Source organism: Pseudopipra pipra, chromosome 13 (genome assembly GCF_036250125.1).
Source record: "Pseudopipra pipra isolate bDixPip1 chromosome 13, bDixPip1.hap1, whole genome shotgun sequence".
Lineage (NCBI taxonomy): Eukaryota > Metazoa > Chordata > Aves > Passeriformes > Pipridae > Pseudopipra > Pseudopipra pipra.
Window position 1 is genome coordinate 12641747 of NC_087561.1, and position 16595 is coordinate 12658341.

Below are 16595 nucleotides of genomic sequence, written 5' to 3' on the forward strand. Positions count from 1 at the left end.
CCTTCACCCAAGGTTTCCTCTGTCTGTGTCACTGCTTCCCACTCCGCGCTTACCGGAATGGGACTTGTCGAGTGGGAAGTCCCACTTCCATCCATTCAACTGCACTGAAAGAAACCACCCCATGGAAATTATGTACTCCACAATATTAATTTGGCTGACACAAGGACAACAGCCCTCTGGGCATCTCAGCTAATTTTACTGTGCATCCTCCCTGAGCAAACAATATAAGAAAAGGTGAGCTGTAAGGAAGGAAGAAAAAACAAAAAGAACAAAAACCTCCCACAACTCAGAGTGAACAAAAGTGGCATGCAAAACACCACCCAAAGTAAACAAAAAAAATATATTAACTGCATTTTATGCTTGGCTTTGCAGCCCCCCCAGTGCAGTCTGAGTCCCTACAGACAGCAGCTGCTTGGCTTAGCGCAAATGCTGGGGAGGAATTACACAGAAATTATAATAAAAGATGGCAAGGCTGCTCACAAAGTGGATTTTTTCCCCTGCATTTAATTTCCCGGCAGTGAGTTTGGGTTTTTTTATTTTTTTCCCCTCTTAAGCCAATTGAGACTCCAGTGACAGAGCACAGTGTCGCTGCAGTCAAGCAGTATTTAATTTGTATTACTGCTGAAGAGATCTTGGATTGCAATGCCAAAGAAGCGCTTCAAATTGTCTAGTCTTGCCTGTTGCACATCTTACTCAGCTTTTCTAGGTCCTTTACAGTACAAGAAAAATAGGATCCCTCTGTTTTGCAAATCAGTGTGTTTGCCACAGTACTGCAAACAAATTACATCTACCAAGTGGCTGATGCCTCTGTTTCTCACTCTAATAGTCTTATAAAGTCTTGTTAAGGCATACAGCACACTTTAAGACATGCAAGATGTAAAGACTCTTCAGAAATACACCGCAAGAAATTACCAAGCCCTCCACATACTGCCCTACAAAAGCAAAGCTGGGGTCCTTTCACATATAGATCCTGCAAAATTCAGCTGAAAACAGAGCAAAAAGCCAACAGCAAAGCATTACTCAGCCAGGGCCACAAAGGAGGTTAACAGGAATCGTGTTCAAGTCGTGAAAAAAAATTATGAGCCTTGCTCTCAAAATACCCAGCTAGGACAGCCTCACAGGGGCTTACCCTTCCTTCTGCTGCAGGAGGAAAACAAAAAGCTCTTTACAAACAGCCAGATCAAAAATAAGTGCATTAAGCTTTCATTAAGCAGAACAGGACAAATGTCTCTGAACTACAAGCACTATCAATTAGGGCTGGATGTTCAGAGCAAGTATGCTTTTAGACTAAATGGTCTCCAGTTGGAATTCCATCCCAAAAAATGTAAGTGAGGTTCTGGGAAAAAAAAAAAAATCACTGGAGTCAGCAAGATGCAACAGGTGCCCACAAGAATGGACAATCTGTGAATCATGTGTGCAAGGGATTGCATAAGGAGCTAAACATTTTACAGAGTATTGGTTCTGATCAGCACCCATGGCAGCAAGCACTCCTATGAGAACACAGAAAAGCATGGAGGGGAAGAGAAGCAAAACCTAGGACTGCTTCCTTCCCATCAGTGAGCCTCCAGCTGCTATCCCCACCCCACTGCCCCGTGTGCAGCTCAATATCCAAATGCACTTTGCAGCCACCAAAGTGGTGCCTTGTGCCAACCACTGGCCTGCAGCTCCCTGGGTTTTGGCCAAGCCCAAGAAAGAGCCCATAAGCAAAAATAAATGTATATACTTAATGCATCTCTATATATTGCACATATGCATATTTGATGTGCATATATTGCATGCATGTATATTTAATGCATATATATATATATATATATATATATACACACTGAAGTCACTGCAGCCTCTGGGCAAAACAGGCTTTTCCTGACCCAGCAGCTGTGCTGCTGCCAGGCAAGAATCAGGTAAGGGCAGAGGCCGGAGGAAACCTTTTAAAACAGTTTTACTGTTTCCCCAGGCTACAAGTCAGCAAACCAAGCTTTAAACCAGCCTGCCACTTACTGCCACCCCCTGCAGTGCAGAGGCAGCACCAGCATCGCCCTCCTACCACGGAAGGGTGATGGCAATCCATGTAAAAGCTCCATGCACAAGTCTTGGAGTCAAGTTTGCAAAAAAGCCAAAATACTAACTGCCCAAATCAAATGTTAATCAATTAAGGCAAGCACAGTGAACAAGTCATTGGTGTGAGGTTGGACAAATCAAACCAATTCAGCAAACTGCAGCATGATGGTTACACTCAAAGCAGTTGGGGCTGCCTGGTGGTGGTGGAGACAGCCTATGAAGAGAGTACAAGGAGTCATAGGAGAGAAAAACTACGGGAAAGAGACACAATAATTTTAAAATAATAATAATGGCTTACAGTCATCAGCAACACGAGCATTTCCAATGAGTAGGACACACTTCCTGACTGGCACAGTATCCCTAAAGGCAGGACAGGGTCTAGTACAGCCCACTTCACAGTGTCCTTCATATTGTGCCCACTGCTAACAACAACCCAGCAGTGTGAGGCTCCTAAGTAACACAATTCATCACAACTGGGCAAAAAATCAGTCACAGTCCAGCACACCAAGCTGCAGAGGACCAGCCCTGCCTGCAGCCCAGCATCTACATGGTCCCCACAAGTTGGAGAAAAATGCAAATCTCCAGGCAAAAAACAGAAAACACTGGAAAAACACCAAACCCTGAACCTCAATATTGCTTGGTAATTAAAGTAGGGGAAAAAAAAATATTGTCTACTTGCAAGAAATGAGGTAACTGCCAGGGCAGAGCTGCAGGAGATGCATGCCAGGTTCTCCTGGCTCCCATGCAGCATCACCTTCAAGCCCAGGTCTGGATGCAGGTCCACTGGCTGGGAGGGCACAGGCAGGAAAAACCCACAACACCCTGTTTATTGCACTGGCAAAACATGCTTGAGAAAAACCAGCCTGTCTTTCCCAACACCAGACCTCGGCAAGCACGGAATTATTTCTGAGATGAGCAGTGAGAAGGAGATTTCAGTCTAAATGCAGAAGTAAAGCATTTTCTAAGATCACCTCGGGATAGCCTGTCCTGGCACAGGGCAAGAGCTGCTGCCCTCTCCCCTTGGCAGGGCTCAGCAGGGGACACTCTTGGGCAGAAGGCCACTGGAGGGACTGGCTGAGCAGGAAAACCTCCCCACTGCCATCCGGCCTCAGCACCCACCTCCTACACACAACTAAATACAGGAAACTCCCTTGAAAAATCCCCTGAGCAAACGTTTTCAGAGAAAGGCAAATGGGTTAACAGCACAGTCCAAGTTCTTGGAAAACTCCCCCTGCCCAAGCACCCCAGCCAGGCTGGGCAGCTCGGTGGCTCCCTTACCCCTGCGATCTCCAGTGAAAAGATCTCGGCCAAAGGGATGTTCCCCCACTTGGCCACCCTGGCATTTTCTCAGCAAGGATAGCAGGTTCAAGTCTCCCAAGGGGACACAGAGTCCCCCACCTCAAGGAATTAGCAGCCAAAGGCTATTTTTCTGCTGCACACCTCGGATAAGAGACACAAGCACGGTGCCATGGGAGGAAGATGCTCACAGGAACCCAGCCTGCATTGCTAAAAGCGTGATCACTGGCAGACAACAACTAATTTGGGTGGGAAGGTCTGTAAGTCAGAACTTAGAGACCCCACAAATACTCTCCACCAGCTTTGCTTTTAACTAACATAAAAAAAAAAATAAATCTCTCCACTAGAGAGAGACAGTTACAGCCAGAAAACAGCAGTTTTAATCAGAAAGGAAGTGCATAAACTAAAGGCAACAGGATGAAATTAAAGGCAAGGCTGAAAAGCTTGCTATTAATAGACAGCTTGTTAGGTTTTACAACTTTTATTGTTAAAATTAAATTGCCATGCCTTCAGCTGCAACTCCAGTCAGCTCAGCTCTGAACCTTCCCCGCACAGCCCAGACAATCATCATTATTCTCAGCAAAATACCAACTGGGGACAAAAATGGTATTGAGTGAAGAATAAAATACAGGCCAGACACATGTTATTCTCCACAAAAAAGTTTCTGCACACCACAGGTTTAATTGGCAGCACCATTTATCATTAATGTTTGACTGGTGCTTTCCAGTCCCTCCTTACAGCATTTTCTAACTTCTCCAACCTTCAGTTGCACACATGAATGTTTCCATGCAGCTCTTTATCCCAGGGTAAGTTTTTTGTTTGATTTTTCTTTATTTTTAGCCAAATGCTTGAGCTATTTCTGGGAATAAGGTTATAGTTAGGAGACATTAAAGAGGAAACAGTTACAGGAATCGAAGAAACTCCCGTGTCTCCACATTCCACGGAAGTTGAGAAACTCCTGCGTCCCCATTTTCCAGGGGAGGGGCATCAATAAGGGACTGCATCCCTGGGAGAAAGTCTTTTGCAGCTATTTGAGCTTGTCTTCTCTGTCATCAAGCATAGGCTGCCCTGTGGTTGCTATAGGGGAACTGGTCCCAAGTGCATGAAACGCTGTTATCATGTTAAATACACCTTACAAAATAAATTCCAGCAACTTTCATGAAAAATTCAAGTCACTTCGTTAAAATTCACACTCTTTTGAAGTGTGGGATTTCTCCAAGCAGAACTGCCACCTGGTGTCACAGAAACACCCCAGCCCCAACCTTTGCTGCTTGCAGGTTTTTGTCACATTAATGAAAGCAAAACACTTCTTGCAGAAGTTGTCAGTCAGGTACAAGGTATCTGACATGCAGCCTTACTCACAAGCTGTTAACATGACTTCATTTAGGGGAAAAAGACAATTCTCAAGGCCACCAACTCCTGCCTATGGTCTTCTTTGTTATTAGAGTAAGAACTGCAATCACACATTAATGTTTGATTCACACTGTCTTAAAAAAAAACCAAATGTGAAAGAAAATCACAGATGTGCTCCACGTCCCAAAATAGACATTATTAAATATTTGCTGCAAAAACTATAGACATCCTCCACCTCAGACTCAGACATCTCCCACAAGTCATACTCCAGCATCCCCCCGAGCTGGGCAGGGGCCAGGTGAGCAGCAATCAACAGTGGTCAGCTCCCACACTGCCCAGTGCACTCCAGGAGCTCTCTCCACCCACCCCTGTCCCTTCTCACCTATTTCTCATCACCAATGGGGAATTCATTTCCCCTCTAAAAAATGACTTTGGGCCATTTCCCATTTTCTGTCATTTGAATAGGTCTCAGTGGGGATATTTTCCTGCAGGGCACCAGTTAGGACCTGCCCCACAGGGTCCCATAAACAACCTGGGGGTAACCCCATGGTTGGCAGCTGCAGATTCCAGAAGACCAGCAAGGGAACATCACTCCAACTTACAACAAGGCAAAGGCACAGAGTCACAATGTGGGTCCAGCCCAGGGACAAGCACTGCATGACCATCTAAGATGCACCTTCTTTCCACAACATCAAGCAAACATTCTTGAGAACCTGCAGCTCACAAGCCCAGCACTTGCTAAACACCAGGGATTTACCAGGGTACAGGCTGCAAAGAGGATCAGGCCCCAAGGTATTAATTAAAAGGGAATAAGACAACTAAGGTCCTGTTGTTGGGCACTGCACAAACACACAAATGGAAGAATTTTGCTCCCAATTACAGACTGTTTGTTGTTTTCTTAATTATCCTGGGTTCTGAACAGAATAGCAAAATACCAGAGCAAGGAACTGCACTGACTGCAGAGGCAAGAGATCCAAAAGGGAGTGCAAATATCAGTCCATGAGCTCAGCCAGCACCAGGTACCCCAAGAGGAGAGAGAACACCTTGGGGTCTTTCCCTGCCTCCTGCAGCCTTCCTGCACTGTGAGCAGGGTGACAGCTCCCAGGGCTCACTTGCAGACCAGCCTTAAATAAAAGCAAATGGAGGGGAAAACTGAAATAATGAGGGCACGAGTAACTTCTCTTTCTGCATTTCTCATTTAGTTCTTACAACAACCCAAACCAGCCCCGCAGCACTGGCAGAGCTGTGGTGCAGAGCTGTGGCCTGCAGGTACAGCTGTCTGCACGCTTCGGAAGAATCCAGGAAGAGTAATAAATGAGAAAAAGCACCTTGTCTTTGATGCACAGCACAGGGACCAGCACTTCCCAGCGAAGTGGAAGTGGACAGAGCTCACCCCAGTCCTGTGAGGAGCCCAGCAGAGCAGACTGACCCAAACCCTCCCCGGGCCACCAACACACTTCCCCACTCTACTCCCGCATCCTCCCCGCAACAGCTGTACGAGCAGCATGAATCTAAAAATAAGACTCCAGTGCTAGAATCCGTTTCCAAAAAAGAATTAAAGTTATATTTCAAGTTGACAGTATCTCCTAAAAGTGGATTAACCACGGCAATTCAATCCCACCTCCCCGCAGCGATCCCAGTCCTACTATTCTTTTGGCAGGGATTATTTCAGTGGTGCAAACTGAAGTTAAGAATCCAATTTGTTTCTGTAGAGCATCAGTCTGTACCCCTGGGTAGCAAAGCAGATCCACACACACCACTCTACCCTTCTTGCTCTTTTTACGACCCCATGTCATACCCAGTCCAGGATAAGAGTTTATAGGAGGGAGAAACAGAGCCACAAACAATCATGTTGATAGGGCAAGGCACATCCATCGTGCCTAAACTGTGAAACACAGCTGAAAACAGGACTTTTAATATCTGTTGGTATTTATGAGCCTCTGGCAGAGACCACACAGAGAAGAGGTTACAACATTTGTCTGAGTAGCCCTATGGGATCCTAAGTGTCAGAAAATCTGCAGCCTTCAGTAACTGCAGTGAATTTTCTGCAATGAAGACAAGCATCTCTTGAAGCCCAGTGCTACCCACCCAGGACCGAGGGCAAGACAGCAGCTTGGGACAGCTCCATGGAGATTGCCATCGGTTGTCCCCTCCTCCCATGGAGCAGGAAAGAGGGGACCAATCCAAACCTCCCAGGGCACCCTGCAGGGCTGGGGACAGGGCAGAGCTGCAGCAGCATGGCAGGAGCTGCTCCATCAGCCAAAGGCTGATATGGCCACTTGCACCAGCTTGATAACAAACATCTCATTGCTACTGAAACACCACTTACTAAGCCAAGAGGCGGAAAACATGTCTAAAACCCCTCACCAACACTGCAGATGCCCTGCCATCCTATTCTGGTTTCCAAGCAGAGCTGTTTCTCTAGCCAGAAAATTACCTCTAACCTTCCAAACAGGTGCCGCAACAGTTCACCCCTGCACAAAGCATTTAGAAATACCTGGGTTCAGTGTTCAGGACTGTTTTTCCTCTGTCCCAAAGGACAGCACACCCCAGCAGTGATGCACATCCACTTCCCACAGCAAGGGACTGCGAGAGGTGGCACAGAGGCTGTGTGGGGGCCCCCAGGCAGCACAGGAGTCATACAATGAGGGGCCCCTGGGCAACAGAGGGGTCACACCTCACACATAAGGAGGGCACTGGACCCAGAGCCTAGTCAGGCAGCTCTGTGGGTACCCGCTCAGGGGAAGCAGCCACCTAAAAAAGCTTTTCTCTGAACTCAGTGGAGATGCTTCAAACCCCAAAGGCCTTCCAACAGGACTGAGAAAAAGCCTCCCACAAGGGTGGGGTAGGAAGCACATAACACAGGGCAGAGATAAATTCAGTCATCAAAGTCAGAAAAGCAAGGCACTGAGTTCAGATCAGATATATTTGACCCCGAGGCTGCAAAACAATGGTTGTGGTTGGTTCTCCACAGGGCTAACCCAGAGCCTGCAAAAGAAACACAACCTACAAATGGGAAAATCAACCAGTTTTCCCCCCCATGAGCACTGCAGAGCTACCTCCAGACTTAAAAAAGGAGATTTAGCGTCCCTTGTCCTGCAAATCTGGAAAATCTGGCACACGTAGCAGCTCGCTCAAAACCAAAAGTGAATACGAGAGTGCATCTCCCAGTGGCTCTGGCCTTATGGGCAATTACGGGCAGAGCCCATTATTCCGGCAGGTAACCGGGTGGTGCCTCAGGAACCAGCTCCGGAGCCTCTCAGGGCGTTTGAGCTGTGCTAACACCACACACCGCTGCCTGCTGCTTGAACTCCAGGAACTTTGCTAACTACGCACTGCGCAATCAATGACACTGCTGAGTAAACAGCGGCGCCTGAAATGATGTTAAAACACTGCTTTTGCCACATTTGCTGTGGAAGAGGAAAAAATGAGTAATTACAGCATTCAGGCCAAGCAATGAGGTCACAGTGAAATCTTCAAGTAGCTTATGTGGCATCGGGAAAGGTTCGGGATGGATTTGGGGGGCAGGAAGCGGGTGGAGCAGCGGCGGGGGCAGCACACCCCGCATCCCGCCCGGGGAAGAACCACGCGGTTTGCGGTGCGCGCTGCCAGGGCGGGGAAGTCCCCTCCGCTGGGTTTCGGGGGGGGTAAAAAACAAGGTCTGGGCTCTAGCAGCAAAGGCAACTTCTGGAGGGCTCGCAGGGACGGACAGACGGACGGACAGACGGAAGAAAGGGAAGCGGGCCGGGGCCCCGCGGCGCGGGCGGACCGCGCCGGGAGTGGGATGCGCCGCTCATCCCTCCCGGAAAAACAAACCCAACACAAGGCGAAAAATAATAACAATGAACTTTACCCCCGCCCGCCACCCCGGCCCCGCACTCACCAGGCGGCTGAGGCTGCGGCGGAGCATCGCGGCGGCGCCCGGCCCCGCCGCGCTCACCGCCGCATCGCCCGGCCCGGCTCAGCTCGGCTCGGCTCCTATTGCGGCCGCGGGCCCCGCCGCCGGCCCCGCTCCATGCCGCCCGGCCCCGCCGCCCGGCCCGGCCGCGCCGCTCAGCCCCGCTTTGTCCCGCCGCGCCCCGGGGGCGGGACCGCCCCGGAGCAGCCTGGGAGCTGCAGTACCGCCGGCGGCCGCCGGGGGGAGACACCGCGCCCAGGGCCGGCCCGCGGGGACAGAGCGACAGCGGGGGACAGAGGGACGGGATGGGACAGAGCGACAGCAGGGGACAGAGGGACGGGATGGGACAGAGCGACAGCGGGGGACAGAGGGACGGGATGGGACAGAGCGACAGCAGGGGACAGAGGGACGGGATGGGACAGAGCGACAGCAGGGGACAGAGGGACGGGATGGGACAGAGCGACGGCAGGGGACAGAGCGACGGCAGGGGACAGAGCGACGGCAGGGGACAGAGCGACGGCAGGGGCCGGGGGCAACCTCCTACCCGCGGCACGTCGTGCCCTGTTAAACCCTCCTGCCCACCTCCGCCCACGGGTGCGATTTGTCCTTAATGCAGCTTCCCCCCGCTGCACGGTGCCACGGGCATAGAACGGTTTGGATTGGAAGGGAACTCAAAAGCCATCTAATTCCACCCCTCTACCGTGGGCAGGGATGCCTTCCACCAGACCAGGCTGCTCCAAGCCCCATCCAACCTGGACTCGAGCATCTCCAGGGATGGGACAGCCACGCTTCCTCTGGGAAACCTATGCCACTGCCACACCACCCTCACAGGGCAGAATTTCTTCCTAATACCTAATGCAAACCTGCCCTCTTTATGTTTGAAGAGGACTAATCCCTTTTGTGACCTCCCAAGGGGTCATTCTTCCAGTCCTATCACTACATGCCCTCTTTAAGAGTCCCCCTCCAGCAATCCTGTAGCCCCTTTAGGAACTGGAAGGGGCTCTAAGGTCTCCTCGGAGCCTTCTCTTCCCCAGCTCTCTCTCAGCCTGTCTCCATAGTAGAACTGCTCCAGCCCTCAGAGCATCTTCATTGCCTTCTCTGGGCTTGACCCAACAGGTCCACATCCTTCTTATGTTGGGGGTCACAGAGCTGAACACAGCACTGCAGGTGTGGGTATCGAGAGTAGAATAAAGGGCAGAATCCCCTCCCTCAACCTGCTGGTGATGCAGCCCAGGACATGGTTGGCTTTCTGAAGTACAAGAACACAGTTTTCCCCTCATCTGGTACAAGAAACCCAGCCACTGTCATGATGCTCAAGCAGCCATCATAAACATACCTCAGAGCATCTTCCTCAAGTCATGACTGACCACAGAAGGTATTTAGGGTCTCTGGGCACTTTTCCCCATTGCAACCTCTTCCCAGGCAGTTCACTGCCATGGGTGGCTCAGACAGCTGTCAGCTAGTCCAGCCTGTTCCCTGGAGCACTTTTGCAGCCTCTGAGCCCACAGCTGCCCAGCATTCCCTGGTGCCTCCAGCCTTCCCACAGCACACAAGCTAAACACATCCTCTTCCCTCTGGGCTAGGACAGCGCATGAGTGGAAGCAACACTCATCTGAAACATTTCCTCCAGGGACCTTCTCCCTAGTTGTGCAGCCACAGAACATGAGAATATTTGTTTCCACATAAACCACCAAAACTGAGAAAGACAAGATGTAACCTAACAAAATATACATGGTTTTCATTATGTTTTTGACATCCTTATTGCCTGGTAATAGAACAGTCTTTTCTAGAGCAATATCCTCTGCAACAGCACAGGACAGGGAGTTTTCTTGGTGCTGTCTCTTGCTGACAGCCCCAAGCACCTCCAGGAGCAGGCAGGCTCCTTGACCCCAGCCCCCAGGGGCCACTGTCACTTCAGCAGTTTGCACTGCTCCTTTTTTAAAGCCAGCTTCTCCTGGAAACCAAAAAAACCCACCTTGTGGCACCACGACTGGGCCTGGAGAGCTGCTGTCAGGTTCCAGAGACCTAGGAAACACACAGATTTTTTTTCACTTGGCATTTTTAAAGCAAGAAGAGCATCATATTGATTTTACTAGGGCTAAAACCAGTCACATTTCCTCTACTCAAGCACCCACTGTCTGACAGTTTTACATGGTGTGATATATCTAAGCTCGCACAGAAAGCCTACCCCAGCACCAAAATAGCAGTCAGGTGGACAAGCAGGAGCCTACTGGGATTTTTTTAACCCCGCTTATCCCAGGGCAGCAGTAGATGGATCATAAAGGCTCTCACATCCCTGCTGAGCAAGGCAGCATTCCCTAGGGCACAGCCAGTGCTCATCTGAATCCCAAGTGCAACCTTTCTACTCTCTGTGCAGCTGTGCTGTTACTCACCTTTCCACACAAAGGCCTAACCACAACAGAGGAAACCAGGAAACAATGCTAGGCAGTTTGAAACACATTTTAAAATAATGAATGGGAATTGTTAAACATCATAATATAATACCTAACCAGTTTAGCTCTAGACTTCCCTCCCCCACAAAACAAAAGAGAACTAAACTTAGACCTACACTACCCTGCAGCTTTTGCACTGCTTCTTGGATACTTTTCTGATGTTTTTTGAGCCTGTTTGTGTTGGTTAGAAGAGAGAGTTGTTCTTTTCAGACATTTTTTTCCTGTTGCAGGGCTCTGGTAAGTGCTGAACAGACCAGCAGTGCCCAGTGAACCACCAGCCTTTGGAGCCAGGCATGTAGATGTTTCCAAAGGCCAAGGCAGCCTGACTCACCTAGCCCACAGAAATGAACTATATTCTTCTCTTCAGGATATTCCTACAGGTACAGTTGCTCCTCACCTTTCACCTGCATTAACTGGTAAGAAGGGGAGTTGGTCTCACCAGCAGAAGAGAGCATCCATGCAGGATTTCACTGGAGAAATCAAGGCAGCTATCATTTCCCCCCTCCCCCTGTTGCTGCTGACACAGTGGACTCGGGCAGTGAAACCCCTATCTCAGCAGAAACCAGCCCCACAAAGAGGAACAACCCTGACTGGGCTTTTTCACACCCTGGAATGGCCTGCGTGATTCCACTGCTGATTTGGTAGCAATTGTATCAGTTCACAGGTCTTTTACAAGGGAAATCTATTTTTAATGCCACAAACAGTCTGTGCTGCGTGGGTAACACATGGCACAAGCAGTACCAGAAGGGTCTCTTGCACAGAGCTGGCAGGGACTCCATCCTACATTCAGCCATGCCCTGCCCATGACAAGGGGACCACAAGGGGCAGGTCCTTGGGAGAATTTTGCACAATACAGCTTGGTTGGGACCCATCACTACTTCAATTAACATCAAAAACAAGTTATTCAGTACATCAGCCAAGCTCTCAGCAGACCACAGCCAGGGCGAGAACAGAGTGACCCAAGGGATTGCTGTGAGCCACTCACAACTTCAGAAAGTCCATTAAATCCCCTCACAAGATACTTTTCATGTCCTGTGAAAACCTTTGTTTCTACTGTTCATGGCGATGGAGGCTTTTGAAGCTCAGTCCCTGGCAGATGGCTTAGCAGGAGGCGAGAGCCAGCCTGCCCACTGACCTTGGGACACACACTAACCCTCACTATGTTATTTGTTTTGTTGGGGTTTTTTTGTTTTGTTTTGTTTTTTTTTTTTTAAAACGCTTATTCTTGCAGTGTTCTTTGCTTCTTCTGCCATCGTGTGGCCACTTGGAGGATGAAGAGCAGTTGGTGGCAGAACATGCAATCGGCTTTCCATGTCTTCAAACTGTTTAATGGATTTTTGTAGTATCCGGTGGAGTATGAAGTCAATGGAGATGTATTGCATCTCTTCAAGGTCCATCCACTGCCTGAGGAGTACTACAGGTTTATCCTTAGTGTTGCTACAGCTTGAGGTAGATCTTGTTAATCCAACCTTGTAGACCAACAGCTAGTTTATTGTCAGGGCATGACCTCCTTATTGACTTGCTGCTCCTCCTTCTCACACCGAGCAACAGGATCAAGAAGGAGGTACTCACTGCTGACTGACACCACAGCTACCCACTCTCGAGGTGATTCTTTCCCCCTGAGAACCGTTCCAGGGCCATCTCCATCTGGGAATGTGAGTTCTTGCTCAAGGCTGCCACAGTCTCAACACTCTGAAGAGACTGGCAGGGCTCTGTCCTTGCCCACAGGTACATGGGCCCTCAGGGGGAATGCCAAGGAGGAGCTGACACCACCACTTTTTTCCTCCCCTTTTCTTGAATGGGGCAGATCTTTCACTGATTTGGTGGCATAGGTTGTTTGATCAGAAATGGAAATTTTTTCCCCCCAACATATCCCAAGGCAGAATTCCTGTCTCTTCACACCTGAGACTTTCAAATCTACCCTGCCAGCACAGGGCTGACCAGGGGCCACAGGATCAGGAGCACACTTTCTGAAAGCAGCCAAAGCCACATAAATTCTGTATCTGCTGAAGTCCTATGTATAGCCTTTAGCTGCTGACATCTCTGGGCATTGCCCCTCAGCAGGGCAGGCTGCAGATTTCATCCTCCCCTCATGCCTGGCTGCCTGGAAAAAACAGGTTCCACCTGGGAGTGGCCAGCAAGTGCTTGGGTATCCAGGGCATTACATGGAGGGATTGCATCAGACTTGCAAAACACCTGTGAGGGAAGGAAGCCAGTAACTGTCTGCAGAGGGGTCTGCATGAAACCATGCCTCACGACTTCCCTTGGAACCTGTACATCCTATCCCCCCTGGATCAGCAGGGCTTGACCAGCACTAGCTGAGCACATCACTCAGCACCAGTTTCCCAAGTTTTGCCTCACACCCTGTGCCAAAAACATCTGCTTCAGACATATGATTTCCTCTGGGAAGTCATAACCTGCAGCAGGGACATCCTAGGGAGTGCTTCTGGGCTTCCCCAACCTTCCTGGAAAAGGGAAGGAAGAGGCAAGTTCATAGTCTGCACTGAGCACTACGGAGTTAACTCAGCAGCAGCACCACACTGCAGTGTCCATCACACAAGGGGACTTGCACGTTTTAGATCAGTTTATCGCTCCACCAGCAGCTTTCTTTGCTGAAACAGGGCAGAGATCTCAGATGCTGGTTGCTGCAGGTGTCTGTAGCACTAGTACCTGCAGCCTATGAACACAAGCCTAGCCGGAAAAAAAAAACAACCAACAAATGAAAGCCCTACAAAATCACACCTAAACCTCTCCTACAGCTGCACTATGCATGGAAGATGCATGTAAAGTCTAATCAGAGGAGAGCTCAGGCAGAAAGCAAGATTTATGCCACTAGGTCAGGAATTTGGGCTAGAGTCTTGCTAAACTCACCTGCACAGAAATGTAAGTGTAGTTTCATAAGGTGAAAGTTCTCTTACATGCAAGGCCTGAGCTCTGATTGCTGCAGATGACTTTAAAATGAAAAATTCTGGTTAATAAATTGGCTCTTGATCCCATATCCAGTGATATTCTGTAGCAAAAGCCCTTTTAATTAATACACTGATAGTCTTTCTCAAGAGACACTTTCGCCTTATAGTCTGAAATAACCTATTCAAATATGCAGAGACTTACAGAATGATAATTTATGACAGTGAAAGACTACCAATTTTAGTTAACACAATTTGCCTTTTTAACAAGTAAGCTTTTTTTAAATGGGGGAAAACCAGCAAACATGTTTGGTACATAATGTGACAGATTTATATACCTCAGACTCTGGCACATTTCCTGATGTCCTGAGACAAACATATCCATTAAATAAATTTGGTTATATCCTTCCTCCTTTTGCCAGCAGCAATGTCTCCAACAAGGCTAATTTAGCCTAAAAAAGGAAAGTTTTCATATTTTCTCAATTTCCAGTACTCATTATCTTCTCTTTCCCTGCAAAGTCTTGATAGACTCATAACAATGAAAAGCAGCTTAGGGAGTTACTTTCACTAAATTCAGCCTTATTTTTTTAACAGTTCTGCAGAACACATAACAGCAAACACTCCAACGCTCACTTTTAGTGCAATACAACAGAGGATCTACAACTGATAACAAAACTCCAAAAGAAACCCATGCATGGTTATTCATTATTCAATGTGTTGAGAGCTGCCCAGTATCACATGCCAGCTTTTCTCAGCTCAATATTTCGAATGTTCCCAGGAAAGTCAGTTGTGCCCTACTGTGCTCATTTAGAAAAAGCAAAAGTGCTTCTCAACACTTGCTTTGTCTATCTCAGCTAGGAAAATTCCACAAGGACATCCTGGCTCCTAGCCCACCCTGGTCAGAGTCAGAGGGTAGGTGCTGCAAGCACAAGAAAGTGTACATAGCAACCAGCTTCTCAAGCTCAAAAAGCCATCCACCGCATGCTTTTATCAACCCGAACGCCCATGCCCAGGCTTAAAATCCACTTAGCTTGCTTATACATGTTTATTTAAGTATGTACACAGTGTAACCAGCTTTCAGACAACAATGTAACCTGAAAAAAGCCCCACCCCTTAGCGCTGCCTAACCAGCGTATTTGTGATACCTCCAGCCCTATCCCAAGGGTTGACAAAGCTAAGGAGCAGGGACTGCACACCTCCCCACCAGCCACTGCTGCTGTGGGGCAAGAGACTTGTCATTAATTTCTTTACCTTTGGCCAAAACCAGAGAGGAAAGACCTTAACCACTCCAAACTCCAAAGTCTGTCTCCTAAGAAAATCCTGCTCTTCCCCTGGCTGTATATATATGCCCTTGAACAGGTGATGGGATTTAAGGGTAAGCTGGTGGGGAACAAGAACCACCTGCAGGCACCCCACAGGATGTGATCGGTTCCATTTGCCTTGCAAAACACCCATTAGCCTGGATCACTTCCACTTGCACTCACTCACCTTTACAGCCTTAAGTCAGTGTTCAAAGTCCGGTGTCTGAGGTGCTCTCCAAAACTACTTCCTGGCTCCTTCTGTAAATTTGAGTTAGTGAAGGAGCAGACAAAGAACCATCATGTTTTTCACACAATCACAAGTCTCTGTCTCTTTGTTGAGTTTTTTTTCCCTCATGGGGCCTGGCTGCTGCTGGGCTGTGCCACCCCACAGCTCCCTGATGTGTGGAGCACCCCAGGACCAGGCTCACCTTCCTTGTCCTGCCCCTCCGAGCATGGAGATCCACGGTCCAGGTGCTAGGAAGGCTGACTCCAAAAGGATGTCTCCATCAGAAAACTGGAAACAATGCTGAGACCCACAATGGTTCACACTCCTCTGGAAACACTCGTATAGGGGAAAAAACCACACAACTGAGTTTTTAATAATAAAATACACCAGTGGATGAATAGCAGGAGAGATACCTGTACATCTCAAGATCAGCTTGCCATGGGGGATCTCCTGCCCTGTCCATGTCCTTGGGACAAATCAAAGGTTCTCAGAGGAGATTTCAGAGTCAGATCACCTTCCCCATCCTCTCCTGGGGGTAGAGAGGAGCAAAGAGATGTTATAACATAAAGTATAATCGCTGGCTAAGCCTAGCCAGTGGGTAGAAAGTGAAGTATAATGACGTGGAAGAAAGCACAACATGCCTATGGGTGCAGCCAGAGGGACTGGCAGCTTCATCACGTGGTCCCATCTTCCAGGCTCTCCTCCAGGTCTTCCTGCTCCCTGGAATTCCTCATGGTGTCCTGTACACTGGAAGACTTGGCAATGTTTTTAGCACTGATGAAGCAATGATCTTCCCAGCTCTCTTCTCAGAAGCACAGTAGCCTCTCTGTTACTCTTCAATTCCCTGCTCACCCATTCAAATTTTGATAGCAATAACAGGCATCAGGAAAGAATCTGATTGTGCAAAGCAAGGTTGGTGTCAGGTGATGAGACCAGCCATGCCCTGTGTAGGTGTATGCACACAGGTACTCACTGAAATGTCTCTTCATCTCTGCCTGGCACCATACAAACCACCGCCAACTTTTGCAAAGCTCAGACAAACACAGCCTCCTCCCTCTGTCCCTCTATCCCTCCATCCTCCAGGCTCAGAAGGACATATGCCAT

The 16595-nt window shown here is 48.7% G+C and overlaps 1 protein-coding gene across 4 annotated transcripts in view; it reads right to left on the minus strand.

Moving 5' to 3' along the window:
• Positions 1-8721, minus strand: part of ATP11C (ATPase phospholipid transporting 11C) — a 55576-nt gene extending 46855 nt beyond the window's left edge. For all 4 annotated transcript variants that reach the window (XM_064670086.1, XM_064670087.1, XM_064670084.1 and 1 more), the window contains exon 1: positions 8591-8721. In XM_064670086.1, the coding sequence (XP_064526156.1) occupies positions 8591-8617 (27 nt within the window). In that variant the 5' untranslated portion in view covers positions 8618-8721. The remainder of the gene's footprint in view (positions 1-8590) is intronic.
• Between the last annotated feature and the right edge of the window lie 7874 nt (positions 8722-16595).